This window comes from Macaca mulatta, chromosome 8 (genome assembly GCF_049350105.2).
Source record: "Macaca mulatta isolate MMU2019108-1 chromosome 8, T2T-MMU8v2.0, whole genome shotgun sequence".
Lineage (NCBI taxonomy): Eukaryota > Metazoa > Chordata > Mammalia > Primates > Cercopithecidae > Macaca > Macaca mulatta.
In genome coordinates this window covers 40,899,907-40,924,168 of record NC_133413.1, presented here as the reverse complement: position 1 = coordinate 40,924,168, position 24,262 = coordinate 40,899,907, and the positions used below count along the sequence as shown (strand labels likewise).

General features: G+C 45.4%; 1 protein-coding gene across 17 annotated transcripts in view; it reads right to left on the bottom strand.

Annotated features, from left to right (window-relative positions):
* PLEKHA2 (pleckstrin homology domain containing A2) overlaps positions 1–24,262 on the bottom strand; it is a 92,155-nt gene that overhangs the window by 6,719 nt on the left and 61,174 nt on the right. For 13 of the 17 annotated variants that reach the window (XM_077943517.1, XM_077943515.1, XM_077943514.1 and 10 more), the window contains 7 exons: positions 24,201–24,249; positions 21,527–21,624; positions 16,380–16,520; positions 15,067–15,213; positions 14,663–14,731; positions 13,998–14,068; positions 9,890–9,953 (listed from right to left, as the gene is read on the bottom strand). In XM_077943517.1, coding sequence (XP_077799643.1) covers positions 9,890–9,953; positions 13,998–14,068; positions 14,663–14,731; positions 15,067–15,213; positions 16,380–16,520; positions 21,527–21,624; positions 24,201–24,249 — 639 coding nt within the window. The remainder of the gene's footprint in view (positions 1–9,889; positions 9,954–13,997; positions 14,069–14,662; positions 14,732–15,066; positions 15,214–16,379; positions 16,521–21,526; positions 21,625–24,200; positions 24,250–24,262) is intronic. The other 4 variants (XM_077943523.1, XM_077943522.1, XM_077943519.1 and 1 more) reach the window with 1 other exon arrangement.

Here is a 24,262-nt window from a genome sequence, read left to right as displayed (position 1 = left end):
GCGAAAGTCCAGACTTCACCAATAGGCAATATACTCACGTAACAAAACCGCACTTGTACCCCTTAAATTTATACAAAAAAAAGAGTTGTGACTTTGCTATTGTGAATAAAACTTTAAAAAATTTTTAAAGAATCGTGGGACTTGGAGCACCAAGCTTTACAATATGTGAAGGATGAAGCCGTTAATCTTAAGTATTTCCTCCCAGAAACAACCTGTAAACCCCAGAAGGGGGCAGCAGCGGCTCTATGAAAAAAGGGAGGAAACTCCAACGGCCTCGCTACTGCAGGTGGAGCCTGTCCGTGCCCTCCAGCTTTATAGGGGTTGAGTTCAAGTGAACAGAGCAAACGCTGGCTGAGGACCCCACCCCGTGTTACGCGCTGCATCAGGTGCCAGACACAGAGATGCGACCAGGTGGAATCTCCAGAAATATGCCTGTTAGCCTTCCTCTGTCTCCAGCATCATCCCCTAACAGTCCCACCAAAATACACACTCGTGCATTGGTGTGCACGTGCAGATGTCTGTGCTACCACCACACAATAGCCCCCAAAGGTCTCCACATCCCCCTTCATCCTCCCCATCCCCAAAGTGACTCCTTCTCTTTGCATTCTATCAGGAAAAGACATGACCAGTAAAACAAAAATTCTCAAACCTGCATCCCTATCCCGTCCTGTCATCCCAAAACAAACCCTCCTTTGTTAGATGTGTGCAGGAGACACCTACAAGGGAAACCGTTCATGTCCTGGTGCACAAGGGCAAAAAGGGCATAGTGACATGAGGGCAAAAAGGGTATAGTGACAAGTGCCCAAAGCGAACATCTCTCTAACGTGTGCTCTACCTGCAAACTTACTAGCACTCCCTCCCCGCTTGACTTTTTCCAGTTACTTGACAATCTGGTGGTTTCCCAAGAAAAAGACAAACCCATCCTTGGTCCAAAAAGATCACCAGGATAAGGACTCCAAGAAGCTTCCAGAAGGTTCATTACAAATATCAGGGCTGGCCTGTTCCACAAGCTTAATTATTGAGGGAATTAAATGACCTCAATTAGGAAAAGCTGTTGAAATAGGGCCGGACGCATAGAATGGGCTCTGTAAGTAGCAGATATTATTGTTGTTTTCATTGTTATTGTATGATATGAGAGAAACAAATGAAGCCTTAAAAACCACCATTTACAGACAAGCGCATTGCCCTCTCCATAAGATCTTTTCTCGGTTTCCTCATCCTCAAACTGCAGATAATTCCTACCTCAAAGATCAAATCATCAAGATCAAATCATGTATTTGGAGGTGAAAAAAAGGTTATTTTGAATTTGAATGAGATGGACGTGATCGTCCATTAGGAGAAAAGCATTTATTAGAGATTTTCCTCCTAGGGAAACAAAAGATGATTTGGTAGGAGGCATATGAACTGAGGGAGAAACAGTCTCCTGTGTCACATAGGAGATCTGACATTTTCATTAAACAGTCAGGAACATCCCCAGGATGACAATCTGATAATCAGTTTCCAGGAGTGTTAAGCTATCTGCACGATCTTTCCAGCAGTCTAGTGAAATGCTCCCCACCATGTCAAATGCTGCCCCCACAGGCCACAGGCCACCTGCCTGACTGCACTTTGAAGTACTGCCTCCCCACAAACTCCTTCTCCAGGAACTGTCGCACAGCAAGCCCAGGTGTCTTCACCCAGCCTCTGCTTAGCAAGAAATCACAGAATCACAGAAAACTAGGAATATCTTGATTTAGATGGGCCCTCAAGTGCAAGAATCAAAATACCAACTATTATTCTTGGATGACTACCTAACACAATTTGTTATTTTTTCCCTGTTTTCCTTTTTGCAAGTAATAAGGACTCATTAAAGATAACATAGAAAATAAATGTACAAAAATAAAAAATTGAAGTCGGCTGGATGCTGTGGTTCAAGCCTGTAATCCCACAACTTTAGAAGGCTAACGTTTAGAATGTGGGAAGATGGCTTAAGTCCAGGAGTTCGAGACCAGCATGGGCAACAGAGCAAGACCTCTTCTCCCTAAACTTTGCCAAAAAAAAAAAAAGGAAATAAGAAAAAAATTAAAATTGCTTTAAAACCTCACAAAATTCTAAAATAACAACTGAGAGCAAATCCAGTCTTTTTGCTATTCATTTTTCTTTGTTTTCCAAAATACAAAGATACATTATATCTTGATTTTTTTTTTTCAGTTAATAATAGAAGGATTTTTCCATGTTATCAGGTGTCTTTGTAAACATCTTCAGGGGATCCAAGTAGATATACTGTGGTTCACTCACCTAGTCCTCTAAAACAGTGGTCCTCAACCTTTTCAGCATAGGGATCGGTTTTGTGAAAGACAATTTTCCATGAATGGGGAGGGGGATGACGGGTGGTTTCAGGATGAAACTGTTCCACCTCAGATCATCAGGCATTATATTCTCATAGGAAGCGCACAACCTAGATCCCTCACATGCACAATTCACAAGAGGGTTCACAGTCCTATGAGAATTTAATGCCGCTGCTGATCCGACAGGAGGCGGAACTCAGGCGATAATGTTTGCTCTCCTACTGCTCACCTCCTGCTGTGCGGTCGGGTTCCTAATAGGCCATGGATCAGTACCGGCCCACAGCCCAGGGGTTGGGGATCCCTGCTCTAAAATATATTTTGAATATTCCCTATTCTCCTCTTATATAAATAATGCTGCTACTCACATCTTTGGGGATAAAGCTTTTTCCATATTTAGGAATATTTAGGAATCCTCAGCTCCCGAGGCAATTACTAAATTAAAGAATTCACACCCTTTTAAATCTCTTGTTATATCTGGCCAGAGGGATTTCTGGCCAATAATATATATTTCATTTGCCAATATTTTTGTTACATGCCCCCTTGCTAGAATTAAATATTATAATTTTTAAAATCTTTGCTAATAGGATAGGTAAAATAATTAAATCTCTTTCTTAAAACATTTAGTAATTAGTGAAGATGGAAATTGTTTACTAGTTATATTTCTTCCCTAATTCTCTAATTCCTTCTTAAGAACATTTTTTGGTCAGATAACCTACATAGTAACTCAGCCATGAAGATAAACGCTACCCCCTAGTAAATGTTATTTTAAAATACTGCTCAAAAAGAAAATCAGATATTGCAATTAATTCCATATGAGAAGAAACAATATTATTTTATTGAGATAATTACAACCTTTTTTTTATTTTTTAATTTTTTTTGGAGCAGCGTATCCTGGCCTCAAGCCATCCTCCTGCCTCAGCCTCCCAAAGTGCTGGGATTATAGGCATGAGCCGCCAGGCCTGGCCTATAAATCTCTCCTAGTAGTTTCAAGAACTGGGATTCATGAGAAACAAAAACTCAACGAAACTTCAAAATTATATGCAAAAATTATGGTTATGTACATATCTATTTTTATGGAAAGCCTGTGCGTAGCTTTTATCAAAATCTTAAAACCACATCACAAAGTAGTTTCATGAACCAGAGGTTTAAAAAAAAAAAAAAAACCATAGCTGAAGTCTACACACCCATGATGAATTACCATGAGACTAAAAACATGCTTTAAACTCAGTAAAACAAAAAAGGAAGCGCCAAGGTCATAGCTTCATCTCTTCCTGGTGTGCTTATGTGTGTGCACCTGTTTCTGGAGCTTGGTTCAAAAGAAAAAGTAGGGTTTCTGTCCTTGAGGGCAGTTTTTGAGATGAGTGGGACAGAGGATATTAAAATGAGTCGTTGCAGCCTGTAGTTTTATTGCAGTTCAGTGAGATTCTATTGACCATCTAACATAAACCCAGCACTATAATAGATACAATGGTTTGAAGCAATGAATTCTAGAGGCCATAAAGGCTTCCATATCTACCTCTGGTTACTGCCATTGCTGCTATTCAAAATTTTTAGGCAACTCCTCCTTCATTCTATTCTCCACCTCTGCAGCCCTCCTTTCCCAAGAATTAATCCTATCTCTGACACAGCCCTGCCGCATATGGTTGTGTAGACTGCACACTACATAGTTCTAGGTGACATCATTCACCCCGTAGTCTAAATTAAACAGTAGTATCTAAAGAGCTCTAATGCAACACTCTGCAACTCACTTGAGTCCACATATTGCTACCCTTGTCCTGACATAGCACCCTAGTTCCAACAATGGGGCTTATGCCAAGCTAAGCCCAGTTTGCACCACATTTCTCATTTCGAATAATTAATTTCCCTTTTGGTAAACTGTCTAATTCCCTTGACCTTCTATGAATGGGAAATGGGGAAATGGTGACCTCTGCTTGCCTGGTATCTCAAGAATTGAAATGTGATTTTGAACTTTTGCCCAGAACTGAGAACTGTTTACCTGCTGACAAGCTTGCTGAAATCACTGGCCTTTCTACCTGCTTAGACACCTGGTTACTTCCAGATCTTGGATTTTTGGTCACCATGATCCATTTGCCAAGACACCCAGTTACCCCAAGTTGGTCTTTCCCAAGAGTCAGACTTTCCTGGTTGTCTGTGATCACACCCTCTACATCATGGGTTCTGAATCAGGCTGCTCTTATTTTTGTCTTTTCTTTTGGTTTACTTTTGTTTGTTTTTAGAGACGGGGGTCTCACTGGGTTGCCCAGGCTGGTGTCGAACTCCTGGGATCTAACAATCCTTCCATTTTAGCCTCCCAAAGTGCCGGGATTAGAGGTGTGAGCCACTGCTCCAGGCCTGGACCAGGCTGCTCGTAAACAACCCAAGTTGGCAAGTCTTGCTCCAGCACCTGGTGCTTCCTAGTTGGTTCCATAATTCACTGGATTTATTATGATCTTGCACAAATAATTTACCTTCAAAGCCTTCATTTTCCTGTGTGTAAACTGGAGATAATTTCAGAGACGGCTGAGATTTAAGTGATAAAATTATACTACTTATAGTACTTATACTACTACAGTACTTATACTACAAAGTGATAAACTTTAACTTATACTACCTGTAAGTTGCTTAGCACTATGCCTGGGACATCTAGGTGTCCAAAAAATGGTAGCTTTTTGTTAACAGACAAGACTACTACAGTGTGAGAAATCACAGGGTACAAATTATACATAAATGTGACATCTGAGTTAAACAGTTAAACGACCAATACCTAAGTGGTTAGAATCTAACCCAAGTCTTTCTCTTCTGCCTAGGGAGTCTTCTCCACCACGATCTGCCTGCTCTTTGGTCTAGCTCTCTTAGATACTCAAGATGAACGTTCTTTCTGGCAGATTTACTGAGCATAACCTTGGGGAGCAGGTCAGAAGGACACTGGCACGGTGGGTAAAGCTGCCAGCACCTTAGGACCAAACTCTACCAGTAGTCATGTTCTTTCACCTGTTGTGTGAAACACAATTTTTATTTATTTATTTATTTATTTATTTATTTATTTATTTATTTATTTTTTGAGACAGAGTCTCACTCTGTTTCCCAGGCTGGAGTGCAGTGGTATGATCTCGGCTCACTGCAATCTCTGCCTCCCGGGTTCCAGCAATTCTCCTGCCTCAGCCTACCGAGCAGCTGGGATTACAGGTGTGCACCACCACACCCAGCTAATTTTTGTATTTTTAGTAGAGACAGGGGTTTCACTATGTTGGCCAGGCTGATTTCAAACTCCTAACCTCGGGTGATCTGCCTGCCTTGGCCTCCCAAAGTCCCAGGATTACAGGGCGTGAGCCACCGTGCCTGGCCTAAAACACAATTCTTACTTAGAACAAATGACTGACATACAAATTGTCAGTTAAACTTATTCAGAGTTAGGTATTTGGTAGATTTTTATCCCCAAAATGAGTAAGTTTTGAGCTTTCAAAGCAAAAACTAGAATTTCAAAAAAACTTCCAGCTACCTCCATGAGCTTAATAGTTTTCTACACTCAAAGACTGTTAATGGTATTAGTGGTGATAGCTTAATGATGTGATTTTGGATAGTACATAATAAAATGTGTCAACACTTTGAATATCTGCATACCTCAGTGAGACCATTACTTTCCAAATGACCAGTACATGCTGCTAAAAACCATGCATGGATAAAAAGTATCTATTCAAAGTGCAAAAGTGACCAATGGATTTTAACGTAAGAGTATAAAAATTTCTTGATATGGCTTCAGATTCTACATTGCACCTAAACGTTAAGAAATTAACATTTGTCAAGTTTTGGTATAGAATCAAAGAATATCCACAATTATCTTAAAAGGCTATTAAAATATTCCTTTTTTTCCAAATACACATCTGTGTGAGGCCAGATTTTCTCCATATTCTGCAATCAAAACAACATATGGCCACAGATAGAATGCAGAAGCAGACAGGAGAATCCTGTTGTCTTCTATTATGCCAGCCATTAAAGATAGATGTGCAAAACTGTAAAAACAATACTATTCTTGCTATTTTTTAGAAATACATTTTTTCACGAAATCTGTTTTGTGAACTTATAATGAGTTTACGATTGCCTTTTTTTTTTTTTTTTTTTTTTTTTGAGACAGGGTCTTTGAAAGGTCTTGATCTGTCACCCAGGCCAGAGTGCAGTGGCGAGATCATAGCTCACTGCACCCTCAAACTCCGGTGCTCAAATGATCCTCCTGCCTCAGCCTCCCGTGTAGCTGGGACTACAGGTGCATCCCATGGTGCCCAGTTTTATAGTTGCTATTTTTAATGAATTGATAAATATTTTAAATGACTTTTAATCTATAATCTTCTCTTCCCATTGTTTTTGAGTTAGGTGCTGTGAACAGATTTGTCCTCCCTCTCGTTTATTTATTCTGTGTCACACTAGTGTTCTCTTATCCCAGAAATGTGGGAAGTGGAAGGCAATGGAAGATGGGGTGATTAGAATCTTCTGGTAACTGTGCGTACACTCATGTAGACTATCTTTGAAACATTTTTTGATTGGGTTTCGTGTTTCCCAAATTGCTGTCTTCAGTCCAAAGCTCTCTCCTGAACTCAACCAGCACAATCATTCACTTAACAAATATTTATTTAGTGTCAGCAACATGCCAAGCAGTGTGTATCCACAATGGTCTCCATAACACGTCTCCTTGGATGTCCAGCAGGCACTGTAAACTCTGAACCACCCATGCTAACCTTGTGTTTCCTCCCATGCTCCTGTCACAATGACTGGTGCCATGAGCCACCCTAAGGCTCAGGCCAAACATCCGGGTATTCTCCTCACCTGTCCTCTCTCCCTTCATCCAACCGACTCTCAAGTGCCAGAAAATATACCTTTTTAACATCTCTCAAATTTTCCACTTTTCTCCATCTACCCTCATTCAGGCTTCCTTTATCCCTCACTAAATTATTAACAAAAGCCTTCAAACTGTTCTCTCTCATCCTATCTTAGCCTTTTTTCCTCTGTCCCCCACACTGCACAGGGCCAGGCAATCCTTGACAGCGTGTCATTAAAAGGGCTGGGGTTGAAGATCATCATCTCCGTTTCACAGATGAGGAAAAGAGGCTCTGGAAGTTAAATAACTTGCCCAAGCGATATTTTTTAATGGCAAGGCAGGTCAGATCACACCCTCTGTTTAACCTCTAAGGGCATTAATTCTTTTTTTTTTTTTTTTTTTTTAAGACAGCGTCTCACTGTGTCGCCCAGGCTGGAGTGCAATGGTGTGATCTCGGCTCACTGCAACCTCCGCCTCCCGGGTTCAAGCGATTCTCCTGCCTCAGCCTCCCGAGTAGCTGGGAATATAGGCACCCGCCACCACGCCCAGCTAATTTTTATATTTTTAATAGAGAAGGGGTTTCACCATGTTGGCCAGGATGGTCTTGATCTGTTGACCTCATGATCCACCCGCCTGGGCCTCCCAAAGTGCTGGGATTACAGGCATGAGCCACCGCGCCCGGCCTCTAAGGGCATTAATTCTAACGATAAAATACAAGCTCTTCAGTAAGGCATATGAGGGTCCTCCGTGCCTAACTGTCCAGCCTCCTTTTTGCCCTATGCTCCTTTTATTACCAGGCTTTAAAAAAATACCTGCTATTTCCTTTGCCTGGGCCACTTTTCCCCCCAACAGACTGAGCTTAGCTGTATCTTTCTTCAGGAACCCTCCCCGACTGCCTAAGACTGAGTGAGGAGCCCTGCTTATGGTTCACGTTTCAGTCTAATGGCAGAAGAACTTATCACACCTTTTTTATTTTGTATTCCCCTACCTGCTTCAGGGAGGACCTGTAATACATTTCCATTACTGTCACATTCTGCATTTCCTGCTGGGGTCACTTGACCTCCTAAATTTTTTTCTCAATTTGCATACATTAGATCAACTCTTTGTGCTGTACAGTTCTTCATCACACGCCCACCATTACAGTGTCATACAGAATCGTTTCACTGTCTGCAAACTCCCTTGTGCTCCATCTCCCCCAACACTCCCTCCCCTGCACCATGCCACAGTTTAACTGCCTATGGACTTGATGAGCTCTCTCTCTCTCTCTCTCTTTCTCTCTCTCTCTCTCTCTCAGGTTCAGGATCTGTTCTGTTTAACCTGGTGTCCCCCGCCTGAGACAAAAATGCCCAGCCCTCTGAGGATGCTCTACAAATATCTGTTGAATGTCAGAACTACAAACTTGTGGTGCATCTACAGGTTAAACCTTGTCCCTGAGTGGCAGTGGTGCTGGTGAATTAGTCGCTCTGATGCCCATGGCAGCCCTTTCCACAGCTCCAGTTCGCTCCCAGGCCCCCACTCTGCTGTCTCCTCCTGGATGGCATGTGCTTGTCCAAATGGATGTAGCTCCGAGAGGACTAAGTCACTCAAACGCCTGCCGGGCTCGGGAGGAAGGAATCGTGACAGGAATTGCTGCCCAAGAAATGGGAAAGGGGACCAGCCCCTCAGGGAAGGGAGGCTGCGTAACAGGGAGCGACACTCGCAGCAGAGAAGAAAGGGCGGCGGGAGCTCGAAAAGCTTTAGTTGGGAAACCCCACCTAAAACCAACCTGCTTACTTGTCAGTGTTTTATTTCTGTTCTTTTTTTCTTTTTTTTGAGACAGTCTCACTCTGTCACCCAGGCTGGAGTGCAGTGGTATGATCTCGGCTCACTGCAATCTCTGCCTCCCGGGTTCAAGCAGTTCTCCTGCCTCAGCCTCCTGAGTAGATGGGAATACAGAAGCCACCACGTCCAGCTATTTTTTTTGTATTTTTAGTAAGGACAGGGTTTCATCATGTTGACCAGGCTGGTCTCAAACTCCTGACCTCAAGTGATCCGCCCACCTCAGGCTCCCAAAGTGCTGGGATTCCAGGTGTTGAGTCACCACGCCTAGCCTTAAATGTCAGTTTTAATACTAAAAGTCCAGCATCACCACGAGGCTGTGAATCAAGGCACTCTCTGTGTACTGCTAGGCAGGCTGGGTTAGGACTTGGCCCTGAAAGTCTAGTTAGTCCCTCCTTGGAAATCTGCCTTTCTAGTTCCTATGACTTTAGAAGGAGTTGGGAGAACTCCAGAGCTGTGGGTGGAGGGGAGAAGCTCCTGATAAGTGAACCATCAGAGCCTGAACAATGGCTTCCTCTGTGCAGCTGGCTCTGCACCTGGTGCCTGCACAGGGCCCTCTGTGCTTTTGTCCTTCCGCACACAGTGATGTCCACACACAGACGAGACTTATAAATACCCTCCAAAGGAGAAGTGAAATCACTGACCAGTTCTCCTTTTCTCTGCTTAGCTGGAGCCCAGCAGCTGAGAGCAACTGGTACACACTCACATTCCTCAGTAGAGCGGCGCAACCCGCTTTCATTATTTTATGGTTGGGAAGTTTTTGGCAAACATCCTGTTTAGGATGAAATGGGACTCAGACTGACTCTCAGGGGCTAAATATACTGCCTAGAAACTTCAAGCAAATGAAAAGAGAAAGCGAAGGAAAGGACAGGGCCTATGAGTGCACCATTCACAGAAACGGAACGCTGGAGTCTTCTGGAAGGGAGCATTTTACCTGTACGTAGAAGGTCCTGGAGCTTGTTATTATTTCAAACAGGTTGTCCCTCATTAGGAGATCACTAGACAGAGAAAGAGAAAGAATGTTATGGCTTGCTGACATACACACAGAGGACTCGATATGTCCTGTTAAGACCCCAGTGCCCTCTACCATAAAAAAGGAAGATGGGTGGGGGGTGGTTCCAAGCCATTCTTCCTTCAGCTCCTGCCTTGAAAAACACTCCAGGGGTTGCCTCTAGCTTCATTTCCCAGAGGGTCTCAGGAGGCTTTGCCATCCAGATGGACCCTCCCCAGGCCCCTCTCCCACCAGCAGTTCTAACAAGCTCCTTTCCCTCCAAAACCTCCTGCCTAATATCCAACCCCCCCACCACCATCTCCTACAGTTTCCTTCTTTCCTGCCTCCCTCCTTCCCTCTAAGGTGTATGAGGTGCTTTGTGGGAAGTACTGTTTCGGGTGCTTTTTTGCAGATTATTTCATCTAATCTCCACAACAGCCCTGGGGGGCACTTAAGACTTCCCCCATTTTACAGATAAGGAAACCCAGACCCACACTCAGAGTCAGAGCTTAAATGACTCCTCCAAGTTACCAGAGATTTGGAACCCAGGTCTGACTCCAGAGTCTCTGCTTTATTTATTTATTTATTTTTTTGAGACAGAGTCTCGCTCTGTTGCCCAGGCTGGAGTACAGCGGTGCAATCATGGCTCACTGGGACTACAGGCACATGCCACCACTCCTGGCTAATTTTTGTGTTTGTCATAGAGACATGGTGTTTCCATGTTGCTCAGGCTGGTCTTGAACTCCTGAGTTCAAGCAATCTGCCTGCCTCAGCTTCCCAAAGTCCTGGGATTACAGGCATGAGCCACCGAACCCGGTGAGCTTGTGCTTTTAATTACTCCACTGCCATTGGCCTCTCCTAAGGAAGCCAACTCTCCACTCCCTATACTGTCTCCTCCATCCACACTGCAGCCCCATCAACTTCACTCAGCTCCTGCTCCTTGCCTCACTGTGTGGGGCCCAGGAGACAAAGAGCTAAGGAGGAGGAAAGCAAGGGGAGAGGAGATGACTTCAGAGCACTCCTTCAGGGGACACTGCTGGGTGTGGGTTTTGGAAAAGAAATCCTGACTTCTGCAAGGAAGAGGGCAGGGAGTAGCTGATGCTCAGTGACAAACCTCAAAGCAGCCCAAGTTATTTCCCATTGTTAAATGCCTGCCACATATGTCCCCAGCCACTGTGGGGAGTACATAAGGAGTAAAAGATCTAATTCCTACCCAATGAAAGAACATAAGGGCCAGGTGTGGTGGCTTACGCCTGTAATCCCAGCATTTGGGAGGCCAACGTGGGCAAATCACTTGAGTTCTAGGCCAGCCTGGGCAACATGGTGAACCTTGTCTCTACAAAAAAAATACAAAACTGAGTTGGGTGTGGTGGCACACATCTATAGTCCCAACTACTTAGGAGGCTGAGGTGAGGAGGATCACCAGAGCCTGGGAGGCAGAGGCTGCAGTGAACTGAGATTGCACCACTGCACTCCAGCCTGGGGGACAGAGCAAGACTTTATCTCAAAAAAAAAAAAAAAAAAAAAAAAAAAAGAACATAAGGAAGCAAAACTGTAGCATCAGATGCTAGATTGTGTGTTACATGCCAAGATTTGGAAAGGACTGATCACAGGTGGGGTCGGCTTCATGAATGAGAAAGCCTGCAAGAAAATGGCAGGGGTTCGGCCAGTGCCACAGGTACCTGGGCAAAGGAGTGCATGAGACCAGAGAGCCATGAGCAAGAACAACAGGACAGGGGCCAGACAGACCTTGAGTGAATCCTGACTACACGTAGGGAAGAGATGTTTGAAAATGTTGTAAAAACCTTGGGGAGCCTTTGTGACCCCAAGTATAAAACAGAGATAAATGAGCGGACCCCCTTGATCAGGCTGGTCACTACAAAGACCAGTTAGTTATAAAGTACAGAAGGCATCCGGCATAATGTGTGTCACAGAATAGTCACTTGAAGCACATTTCACCAACTATGATTACTTTCTGAGTTTCTGAATAAAAAATGCTTCTTTCTGGCTAAAATGTCTTAACCTTTCAAATTCTACTCATGCATAGCCAGTAAAGTTACATAAACAACTACCCAGGAGGTGAAAGAAAAGCAGGTGGGAAATCCCCACTCCTTTCACATCTACTTCTCAGGGTGGGAACGGCGGGAGGGGGCGAGGGATAAAAGACTATGCATTGGGCACCGGGGACACTGCTGTGGACGGGTGCACCACAATCTCAGAAATCACCACTGAAGAACTTTTCCATGCAACCAAACACCACCTGTTCCCCAAAAACTACTGAAATTTTCAGAAATTTAAAATATGTGTGTGTATGTGTATGTATATATGTGTGTGTGTGTGTGTGTGTGTATATATATATTTTTTTTGAGATAGAGTTTCACTCTTGTTGCCCGGGCTGGAGTGCAATGGTACGATCTCGGCTCACTGCAACCTCTGCCTCTCAGGTTCAAGCGATTCTCCTGCCTCAGCTTCCCGAGTAGCCGGGATGACAGGCGTCCACCACCACAACTGGCTGGCTTTTTGTATTTTTAGTAGAGACGAGGTTTTGCTATGTTGGCCAGGCTTGTCTCGATCTCCTGGCCTCAGATGATCCACCCACCTGGGCCTCCCAAAGTGCTGGGATGGTGGCTGTGAGCCACAAGGCCTGGCCTAAAAAGATATATATATTTTTTTTTAAAACAGCACCAGGCTACATGGAGCCTTTCAACTCAATTCAATTCACCTGGACAAATATTCATTAATTATCAAGATGTCCTAAACCCCTGGACTGGGTTCCAGGGAAGCCAAGCAGTTTAACAGGCATGGAAGCTGCGGAGCCCCAAGGACCTCCTTCCCTGCTAGTCCCTGACTGCTTTAACTCAGTTTAGTGTGACTCTGGCAGAGTCAGAGAATTAGGGAAAGTTCAAGGCACTTTTAGGATTTAACCCTAAGTTTCTTATGGTTCTCTAAGCTTCCCCCGTGTGCCCAGGTGGTCTCACATCTGCAAGGGCCCTCCACGGTCAGGTACAATCAAGGATCTCATCATGCCCAATCTTTCCTCTGCCTACTTCTTGGAGCCATACTTCTGGAATTTCCATGTAGAGCTACTTTCCTGAATTATAAATAGTCACTGGGAACCTCCCCAGTCTTCTGTACTCTGCAACTGCCATTTGCAAGACTTAGGAGAATGCTTCTGTCTCTGCCTCCTTGGGTCACACAGCACGTTGTTTTCATGCAAGACTGTTTGTGCCTTCATGGGAGAAGAGTCGGCCTGCTGTGAACAGCTTTCCTGATGATATCTGAGGGTTCTGCTTGCACAAGCCGTGAGATGGAGGGACACAAACACCCAGTCTCTAAAGACTGCAGATTGGTGGCCAGAAAGAGGGTTTCTGGGTGCCCCAATACCCTTGGGGTCTCTAAAGATTAGTTCTATAGGCATCTGTATTTGGCGTTGGACCTGGGAGATCCCTTGCCAAGTCCCAAACTCATCCTATGTAATGCGACACCTGGAAGGTAACTATTTCCTAGAGGACAGAGGAATCCCTTTAAAATACCTGTTCTTCTTTCCCAGTGGGAGTAACACAGAGATGCTATGAATCACCTGTGTTAATGGGACATCAGGGTCAAAAGGAGGAGAAAAGGCATAAGAAGGTCAGGGAAGAGGCACTGGTACAGTGATCTGACCAGAAGCACTGAGGTGAATGACCTAGAGGTCTGGTCTCTCCTCTTAGCCTGAGTTCCGCTAGGAATTGAGCACTTAATCCTAATACCTGAGAAGCTTTGGAGCCCCACTCTTTGTTTCTATATGCTTTCTTTTTGCCCACCAGAAACTATTATATGGGCCTATCTGCTTAGGAGCCAGAGTAAGGTATAGGAAGAGGGCAAATGTGCCCAGGGCGGTCTTCTCCCCGGGTTAGCTTGGATGCAGTGAGTCAGTCACAAGGTGTTAGGCTCCTCTGCCTGGCTCTTGGAAGCTCATGACTCTTGCATAGAGTCTCTGAAGGGTGGTAAAGGGAGATTTAAGAGGACAAATGGAGGTTTGGATCAGAAGAGAAAAAACAGACACAATTACCCAGACTTGACTAGACATTCATGGGTCTTGAGAACATCCTTAAGAAATATAGTGCGCAGTGGTTCTCGGTCCTGGTGGAAAGAACAGAAAGACAGGTAAGTGAGGCTGCCTGCGACATATCATGACCAAGACCAGCTGACAAATACCCCTTTCTCAGAGATGGTTGGCTAAAATCAGGTTGACAAATAACCCGGTCTCAAAATAATCAGCAAGAGAAAAAAAAATCTGGCTGGGCAGAGTGGCTGCTGCCTGTACTACCAGGACTTTGGAAGGCCAAGGCTGGAGGACGGATTGAGGCCAGGAGTTCAAGACCAGCCTGGGCAACATCGTGAAACCCTGTCTCTACAAAAAATCCACCACTGTGCTCCAGCCTGGGTGACAGGTGACAGAGAAAGACCATGTCTCCAAAAACAAGAAAAAAGACAAAACAAACCTAAGAAGATGCTGTGTAGCTGTGATTCTGACCACACAGCAACTCACTGCTGAGAGGACACTTTACTGTCACTGTAAAGATGTGTGCACAGAATGGATGGAGATAAGACAGAGGTGCCTTTGAAGTCTTTGTGTGCCCACATCTCCACTCATGCACACTCTCCTGTGGGTGTGCATCTGTGCACCTCTTAGTTTCCATGACCTCTCAGAAGGGCAGCAAAGCTACTACAAACCTGCTCACACTTGAAGTAGCAGATGGTAAAGTCATCAAGTGCAAAGAAGCGACGTTTCCAGCTCTTCCGCTGTAATAACAAAATAAAAGGCAGAACATTAGCAAGAGGTGCCCAGCATTGTGGAGGGTGTTCTCATGCTAAGCTCCCAGAGACCCAGCCCCCTAGAAATCCGGCCCCCACATTCAGCAGGGGAAAGGGCTTCTTCATATCAGGCTTGACACCTCTGACAGGCGGGAGCCAATGGTCAGACCCCAATGGTCAGCCAATGGTCAACCCTCAAAGGTGGAGGCTCCATGGAGGACTGAGGCACCTCCTGTCAATCTCCTCTCACCTCTGCTATGTCTACAGCTACTGGTTCTGAGGAGTCACCAGAACCCCAGTTTAGCCCCTATGCTGACACTCACCACGTTCCCTTGCTTCACGCAGTAACCACTCTTAATGAGGGGAGGCCCGGTGGAAGCACGGCAGCCTGACGTGGGGATGTAACTCTGAGACCTTCGAAGGATGGCGTGGGACCCAGGCTCACTCCCTTCCTGCCCATCCCCACCGTTCTGCAAGGAAACAGTGTCAGGATCAGCGCCTCCCTGCCTCTATGCAGCCATAGCCCCATCCGCCTCCCCCTGCCTGAATCTCTGGCCTCTTTGCCCTAAGTCAAAGAAGAAATAAATGGTGGGCACAGTGGCTCATGCCTGTGATCCCAACACTTTGGGAGGCCAAGGCAGGAGGATCGCTTGGGCCCAGGAGTTCTAGACCAGCCTGGGCAACACAGTGAGACCCAGTCTCTGCAAAAAAATTAAAAACTGTTTTAAAATTTTTGTTTAATTTTCATTTTAAAATTTAAAAATTAAAAAAAAAGAATTACCCAGGTGTGTAGTCCCAGCTACTCAGGAAGCAGAGATGGGGGGATGGCTTGAGCCCAGGAGTCTGATGCTGCAGTGAGCCATGATTGCACCACTGCACTTCAGTCTGGGCAACAGAGTGAGACCCTGTCTAAAAAATTAAATAACAACATGGCAAAACCCCATCTCCACCAAAAAATAAAAAAACATTAGCCAGGCACGGGGGCTCATGCCTGTAGCCCCAGATGAGGCGGCAGGATCACTTGAGCCTGGGAAGGCTGAGGTAGGAGGATTGCACGAGCCTAGGAGGCGCAGGCTGCAGTGAGTCGTGATTATGTGTATCTGCACTTCAGCCTGGGTGACAGAGTGACACCCCATCTCAGAAAAAAAAAAAAACTTACATAAATATAAATAATTAAAACAGGAAAATAAACCTTTCCTTTGCTCTGTCATGCACTTTACCGGGTACTTTCACAGAACCAGCATCAGGGAGGTTGGGCCGACCCAGGAGAAAGGGAACGACAGAGAATGTGAACCAGGAGGGACACCGGGCTGGTTTCCAGCCTTGTTTGCCTTCCTCTATCCCATTTCCTACGGGTTTCACAAACCCTCATCTTCCGTGTCTCCTGTGTCCAGCAGAGAGCTGCACAGGCCATTCGGCTTCAAGATGCAGTGGCCTGCACTTCTGCAATGCTGTCACTAACACCCATGAATGGGGCTGTAACATGCCCTGTACTTCCCTGATGGCTCCACTGGCACCAGCTCCCCTCCAACTCCCACCCTCCTTTTCCCCAGTACAGTGCTCCAAGCACATCACAGGCACACCATGGACACTTCTACACCCCCACTCCCCCCGCAGCCCCAGTCAGGCCCCTCACCTGGCTGATGGGTGTGTGGACCACCACCCCTCCGATGATCTCTGTCTTGTAGGCCACCTGTGGCTTCTTCTCCAGGGCTGGAGGAGCTGCTAAGCTCTTGAGAACTTCAGTGGTCATGGGTAGGCCCCCACCTTTGGGTACCTGGGGAGAGCGGCAGCAACAGTCAATGGGGAACAGAACGTTTAGGAAACATGGGGAGCCCAAAGCAGAATGGGGGTGCCGTGAGAAAAGCTAATGTGCCAAATTACAGTCAGACTTGCAGGTCCTCCCCAGGCCTTCCGCAGTCCAAATCTGAATATGAGCGTCTCCGCCAGCAACGCCCTCCCCCAACACAGATACAAACTGACTCCAGGAATTTATTGAGCACCTACTTATAAGCCAGCCCTTCCCTGGCTAGAAACCAAAGATAAAGTGTCAGCAAAACACACGTGGGTCCCCACCCTCATGGCACTTACATGCTAGTAGGGGGAATGACAAAAAAAATACATAAAACAGAGTAATTACAAGTGGTGGTGAGTGGCACAAAGAAGATCAAGGGAGCTGAGGCAGCGCACAGCAGGGGACCTGCTGGAAACGGAGTGGGCAGGGAGGTCTCCAGAGGAGGAGGCAGGGAGACACTCAAACGGCAACCTGGAGGGTGAACAGGAGCTGGGGGCCAGATCTGGGAACTCACACCTGTAATCCCAGCACTTTGGGAGGCCAAGGCAGGAGGGTCACTTGAGCCCAGGAGTTCAAGACCAGCCTGGGGAACACAGTGAGATCCTGTCTCTACTAAAAATGGAAGAAAAAAAAAAAAATAGCCAGGTGTGGTAGCACATAGCTGCTCAACAGGCCAAGGTAGGAGAATCTCTTGAGCCCAGGAGTTGGAGGCTGAAGTGAGCTATAATCACACTACTGTACTCCAGGCTGGGTAAGAGAGACCCTGTCTCGAAAAAAATAAAAAATAATAAACTAAGAAAAGGAATCAGGAACATGAAGCTGGGAGAAGTCATTCTGGGCAGATGGAACAGGTAAAAGTGCATGCCTTTGTAGAGACAGAACAAGGGGTCCATGAAGTCTGGAGCCAGAAGGCTTGTGGTATAACCCTTCATCTCTCACAAACCACCTGAGCGACCTTTGGCAACCATCAGACCTCTCTAGGCCTAAACCGTCTCATGTATAAAATGAAAAGAGGAATAATATTTATCATAACCATTGTTGTGGTTATCAAATGATAGAATATATTAAATGCTTTAGAAACACAACTAAGAGGAAAACATATTACAAAATATTTTAATTAAGGCTTCCAGGTGGTACTAATAATTATACACAGAGCCCTTTTGGAAGAATGAGTTATCTTTGTTCTTCCTTGACAGAGATATGGTACCACAGCTGATCAAATCATCATACAATTTTGTTGTTGTTGTTGTTGTCGTTGAGACAGAGTCCCGCTGTGTCGCCCAGGCTAGAGTGCAGTGGCACGATCTCGGCTCACTGCAAGCTCCGCCGCCCGAGTTCACACCATTCTCCTGCCTCAGCCTCCCAAGTAGCTGGGACTACAGGTGCCTGCCACCACGCCCGGCGAATTTTTTCTATTTTTTAGTAGAGACGGGGCTTCACCGTATTAGCTAGGATGGTCTCCAGGATCTCCTGACCTCGTGATCCGCCGGCCTCGGCCTCCCAAAGTGCTGGGATTACAGGTGTGAGCCACCGCGTCCGGCCCATCATAGAATTTTTATGGTTAGCTGGAAATCACAGGCCAGAGGTTGCAAATTGGTGGCCCACCCACCAACTTTGCCCAAATAATGTTTTGTTAGTCACATGCAGTGTTTTTTTAAAATCTGCATCTAAGTTTTGGGATATTTCACAGACAAATCCAGATTTTCAGCTCTGCAGCAGTTCCCTTTTAGATAGAAAATGCATTCTGTGTTTGCACAGTCTCTACCATTCTCCCCAGCAGAATGGGAGAGGCCAGGGGTCAGATGTCACTTATCCTCATTCTTGTTCTCATGTTTCTTCCTCCTTGCCTACTTCACTCATTTACACTAGAGTCTGCAAATGCTGAGGAAATCTTTCATTTTGTTAGAAAGAAAAAAAAAAAAAGAGGCCCAGAACAGTTGAGTCATTTACCTAAAGCCAGGATTAACAGCTGAATGTTGGCCAGGCACGGTGGCTCATGCCTATAATCCCAGCACTTTGGGAGGCCGAGGGGGGGTGGATCACCTGAGGTGCGGAGTTCAAGACTAGCCTGACCAACATGGTGAAACTGTCTCTACTAAAAATACAAAAATGAGCTGGGCATAGTGGCGGGCGCCTGTAACCCCAGCTACTCAGGAGGCTGAGGCAGGAGAATTGATTGAACCCAGAAGGCAGAGGTTGCAGTGAGCTGAGATCACACCATTGCACTCCAGACTGGGCTACAGAGCGAGATTCTGTTTCAAAACAAAAACAAAAATACGGCTGAATGTCTACTAAATCCTGACTTCCCACCAGTGCCCCAGCATCACAATGCCCCACCTTTAGGAGAATGCAACACCCTACATCTATCTGCCGGGACGTCACCAGGACTTTGAGAGAAAAGCTAAGGTTCTCTCCCACTTCTACAGCTTTCAGAGTCAGAAAGACCTAAGGATCCAGACCCTTTCAAGAGCTCAGAGTTATATGAGAGCCCTGTCATTTAGTGTCTGTTCAAAACAATAAGAGCACCCTGATTATGCTGGGCCCCCACAAAGATGACGAGACCTTCTCTTCCTGGACTGCCCACTCAGTTTACATAGACAAGGGTGTCCTCTGCCCCCTCCCTACCTCTCCAAATCAGGCCAGAAATTCCGCCTTCTATTTTCCTTCTGGCTGAGAGATACCAACAGTTACAGTTTTTTTGGGCCTCCATTCAGTGCCAGGCAATGCACTGATAAGCTCTTTGCTGCACTATCACTAATCTTATCAACCAGGCATGATTTTCTCTTTATAGATGAGGTCAACTCAAGCTCATTAAAATCAAGTGATTTGGCTCTAGGACTGCCTGACTCCTTGTTGCTATACGTCACGACCTACCTAAGCTACTCTTTCTCATTTTCTGTGAGTTCTGTTATTATGTAACCACATTTTTAGGGATGTTGATTTTTAGTTGATATTTAGTGATTAAAATCACCATGGAACAGGCAGAAATTTCCCCTAAATGACCCAGATGAATTCCTGAAACCCAGCAAAGAAGGAGGGAATTAACTTTTTTTTTTTTTTTTTTTTTGAGACAGAGTCTCACTCTGTCGCCCAGGCTGGAGTACAATGGCGCGATCTCAGCTCACTACAACCTCCACTTCCTGGGTTCAAGTGATTCTCCTACCTCAGCCTCCCAAATAGCTGGGATTACAGGTCCCCGCCACCATGCCCGGCTAATTTTTATATTTTTAGTAGAGATGGGGCTTCACCACGTTAGCCAGGCTGGTCATGAACTCCTGACCTCATGATCTGCCCACTCTGGCCTCCCAAAGTGCTGGGATTACAAGCATGAGCCACCGCGCCCAGCCGGAAAGTAACTTTTTAGAGTTCCCAGTGGCCAGAAAAGGAAGAACAGAAGCTTGGCTGCTGTGTTTCCTCTCAAAATCCCAAAGAACACTGTTTGTCACCGCTTATGCTCCGGTGTCATGCACTGCTTCAGATCAACATGCAGAGCCTTTCCAAAGCTGCTTACACTACCTGAGACTTCTTTAAGAGATGGGGTTTCACTCTGTTGCCTAGGCCAAAGTACAGTGGTAAAATCATAAGTCCCTGCAGCCTCAAACTTCTGGGCTCAAGTGATCCTCCTGCCTCAGCCTCCTGAGTAGCTGGGAATACAGGTGTCAGCCACCAGGCCTCACTAATTTTTTATTATTTTATTTATTTATTTATTTATTTATTTATTTATTTATTTATTTTTGAGGTAGAGTTTCACTCTTGTTGCCAAGGTTGGAATGCAATGGCACGATCTCGGGTCATTGCAACCTCCGCCTCCCAGGTTCAAGAGATTCTCCTGCCTCAGCCTCCCGAGTAGCTGGGGCTACAGGCATGTGCCACCACGCCTGGCTAATTTTGTATTTTTAGTACAGATGGGGTTTCACCATGTTGGCCAGGCTGGTCTCAAACTCCTGGCCTCAGGTGATCCACCCACCTCAGCCTCCCAAAGTGCTGGGATTACAAGGCTGAGCCACTGCACCCAGCCATTCATCCTCTCTCTTTTCATCACTCTCTCTTTTCACGGGTTTACCAAGGTTTATCAGAATAAGAAGCTAATCAGCAAAACTGCTTATAGGACTCAATTATACTCAGGTTAGGTCTAGCAACACGAATACTAGATATGTGTACACATTTCTTCTATACAGTTGTTCACAGGAACCCTGAGAAATCTGGGAGGATAATTTGCTGCAGCACGTAATAGTCACTATTGGAAGCCCCTCAAACATAAGCATTTCTGACTGTATGATACAGAAACAAACTTTTCAGCATACAAGCCATGATCTATATAAGCCAGGAGTCTGCCTGTCTTATTGATTAAAAGTCTAGTTTTTTCCAAAACATATAGTTTTCCCTCTCCATCCTTCCTACCCTCTTCCTTTCTTTTTCTGTATTTCCAAGGAAAAGGAAAGGAATTCTTCATGAGCCAACTCAAGGAAAAAGAGCACACTTGTAGGACAGTCCATGAACTAGCTCTGTGATGCTTTTAAACAGATGGCTTTTCCAGGACAGGGAGGCGGATGGCTTGGACTAACCCTGCAGGCAGCCTCTGAAAGTAAGAAGGGTATCCCCCCAAGCTGGGAAAAAGTTCTGCCTTCTCTCCCCATATGCTTTTCCCGTTACTTGACTTTTCACAGTCAGCAATCCATTTTCCAATCCTACCACATTCTGAATCAGCATCCCAGAATCACCCAAAACATGACTGACCGGGAGCCCTCCCAGGAAGCCCAAAGGGGATGCTCCATGAACTTCCCCTTGAACTTGATTCAAACTCAAACTCTCAGTTCAACTTGTGCTTGGTAAGCCAAGGAACGAGAAGAGGTGGGACAGAACTGGGTACAGACCAGGCTCCTGGGAAAGTCCCCACTGCCATCTCGGTTTTCCCCAACCCCAACAAGGCCACAGCCTGGGAAGAGGCACTTTTACTACCCCCAGAAAACAGAAGAAACCAAACTTACGGTGATCTTGCTAGCTTGGTTCAGGGCTTCAACCCAGTCCTTCATATCTTTCTGGTCATTGGCTTGAAGGAAATATCTCTGAGACAGGGCATTGATAACTACAAAAGCCACAGAAAAGAAGGGAAGATGTTCCCGGGTCAGAATACAAGCAACACAACAAGTCTCCACAAAGCTAAGGTGTTTGAGGGAGAAAGATGAGTGAACTCCACAAAGCAGAACAAGAAATCTCCCATGATGCTAAGTCATTTCCTTGGGAATTTAGGAAGCCCCAGGCCACACCTGCTCACTCTCTTTCCCACCTTTAAAAACATCCCATTGGCCACAGGAACAACACCTGACCATGTTAACAGCAGCCTCAGTGCGCTGTTCTGCAGTGATGAGGCTGCTGGTCTGCCGTCAACAAGACACAACTGTGAACCGCATTCTGGCGGTGCTAATACGTTTACTGTCATCATGGTATATACAGAATTTTGGACCCATGCTTGGTCTCCACTGGCACAACTGGTCTGGACTGGGAGTCTTGTCTGTGGTTGGGAAATAGAACAAAGCTTTCCTGAGATCAAATCTGTGACCTTGGCCTCACTCTCAACCTGTTCTTTCCTCTGAGCATTCCATTAGGTCAACAATTTACTTCCAGGTTCATTATTATTACATATATATTTTTTTAGATCTGATAACCACAAAACGTGACAGTCATTTCTGAGCTTAGCTATAAAATTTGCAAGAAATAGAAGAATGAGTGTACCAAAGAAGTTTTTTTGTTTGGTTGGTTTTGTTTTTTTTTTTTGAGACGGAGTCTCACGCTGTTGCCCAGGCTGGAGTGCAGTGGCGCGATCTCGGCTCACTGCAAGCTCCGCCTCCCGGGTTCCCGCCATTCTCCTGCCTCAGCCTCCTGAGTAGCTGGGACTACAGGCGCCCGCCACCGCGCCCGGCTAATTTTTTGTATTTTTAGTAGAGACGGGGTTTCACTGTGGTCTCGATCTCCTGACCTTGTGATCCGCCTGCCTCGGCCTCCCAAAGTGCTGGGATTACAGGCTTGAGCCACCGCGCCCGGCCACCAAAGAAGTTTTAACTAATCTGAAGTGGGGAGAGAGAATAGCTCAAGGGAATATTTTATTCTCTTAGCATAAGCTTGAACTGTAGGAGGTGAGTCTCATGGGGTAGATGCAGAATTCATCCCTTCATTCATTCATTTGACAAATATTTACTGAGCATCTACTATGCGCTAGGAACCATCTTTAAGTGTTGAGGATACCACAGTGACAAGGCAGAGGAATATCCCTGCCTTTGTAAAACTTACATTCAGGACCACCCAAGATAGGCAATAGAAACTATTTGTTAGCATTTGCTCATAGCACTTAGCACAGTTCTGAGAACACAGTAGGAGCCAAGTAACTATCTGATGATGGATTCATTGAATTCACTGCTTCCTGACTTGAGGCACCCGTGCGCGGTGACTCTGCTTCCTACACCATCCCCCAACATGTCACTCTTTGGGTAACTGAGACCCTCAACAGAATTCTCCTTCCTTTATCTTATCCCCTTCCTGGCACTGCCATCTGCCTCACCTCTGAGTCCTCCATCTTTTCTGAGCACACCATTTCTCAGCTCTAAAATAAGGGTTTGCAGAAACTTCTAGTGGACATTTTGCACCTGCCTTGTGGCATCAAGAAAACTGAAATGCATATGGACAATTATTAAAAGAAATGATGATGGACATTGATACAGTTTGGATCTCTGTCCCCACCCAAATCTGTGTCCCCACCCAAATCTCATGTTCAATAAATCCTCAGTGTTGGAGTTGGGGCCAGGTGGGAGGTGATTGGATCATGATGGGTCATGGGGACGGTTTCTCACGGTTTAACACCATGCCCTGTGCTGTCGTGTCATAATAGTGAGTTCTTGTGAAATTTGGTTATTTAAATGTGCATAGCACCTCCACACTCTCTTTCTTGCTTCTCCTCTAGCCCTATAGAGCCTGCAGAACAATGAGCCAATTAAACTTCTTTTGTTTTTTTTTTTGAGGTGGACTAGAGTGCAATGGTGCAAAATTAGCTCACTGCAACCTCCACCTCCCAGGTTCAACAGATTCTCCTGCCTTAGTCTCCCGAGTAGCTGGAATTACAGGCACCCGTCACCATGCCCAGCTAATTTTTTTGTATTTTTAGTAGAGATGGGGTTTCACCATGTTGGCCAGGCTGGTCTCACTCCTGATCTCAGGTGATCTGCCCGCCTCGGCCTCCCAACATACTGGGATAATAGGTGTGAGCCACCAGGCCTGGCCAAACCTCTTCTCTTTTTAAATTACCCAGTCTCAGGTATTTCTTTATAGCAGTTCAAGAACAGACTAATACAAATATGCTAATTATACATTATGTACCCCATGAATATGTACAATTATTGTCAATTTAAAAAAAAAAAAACTAAAACCAAAAAAAAAAAAAAAAGAAAACAGAAATGTTATTAGTCCCTGGACTTCTGTCCTTATGTTATTAGCAACCTTTGCAGCAAGACCAGGGAAAACAATATCACTTGACACCCAGGACCGTCACTGTGATTTAAGTCACTCATACGCACAGGGTATAGTCACATGTGATCACAGGACTGTCTCCAAGCAAAAGAGGAAGTTGCCATATCAATATTAAACGAGTCCCTCCCCTGGCTCAGTACTTACCAAAGCAAAATGGAGTTTTTGGTTTCTGCTTTGGGGTAGCTATGCTCACCTAAATGAAATAA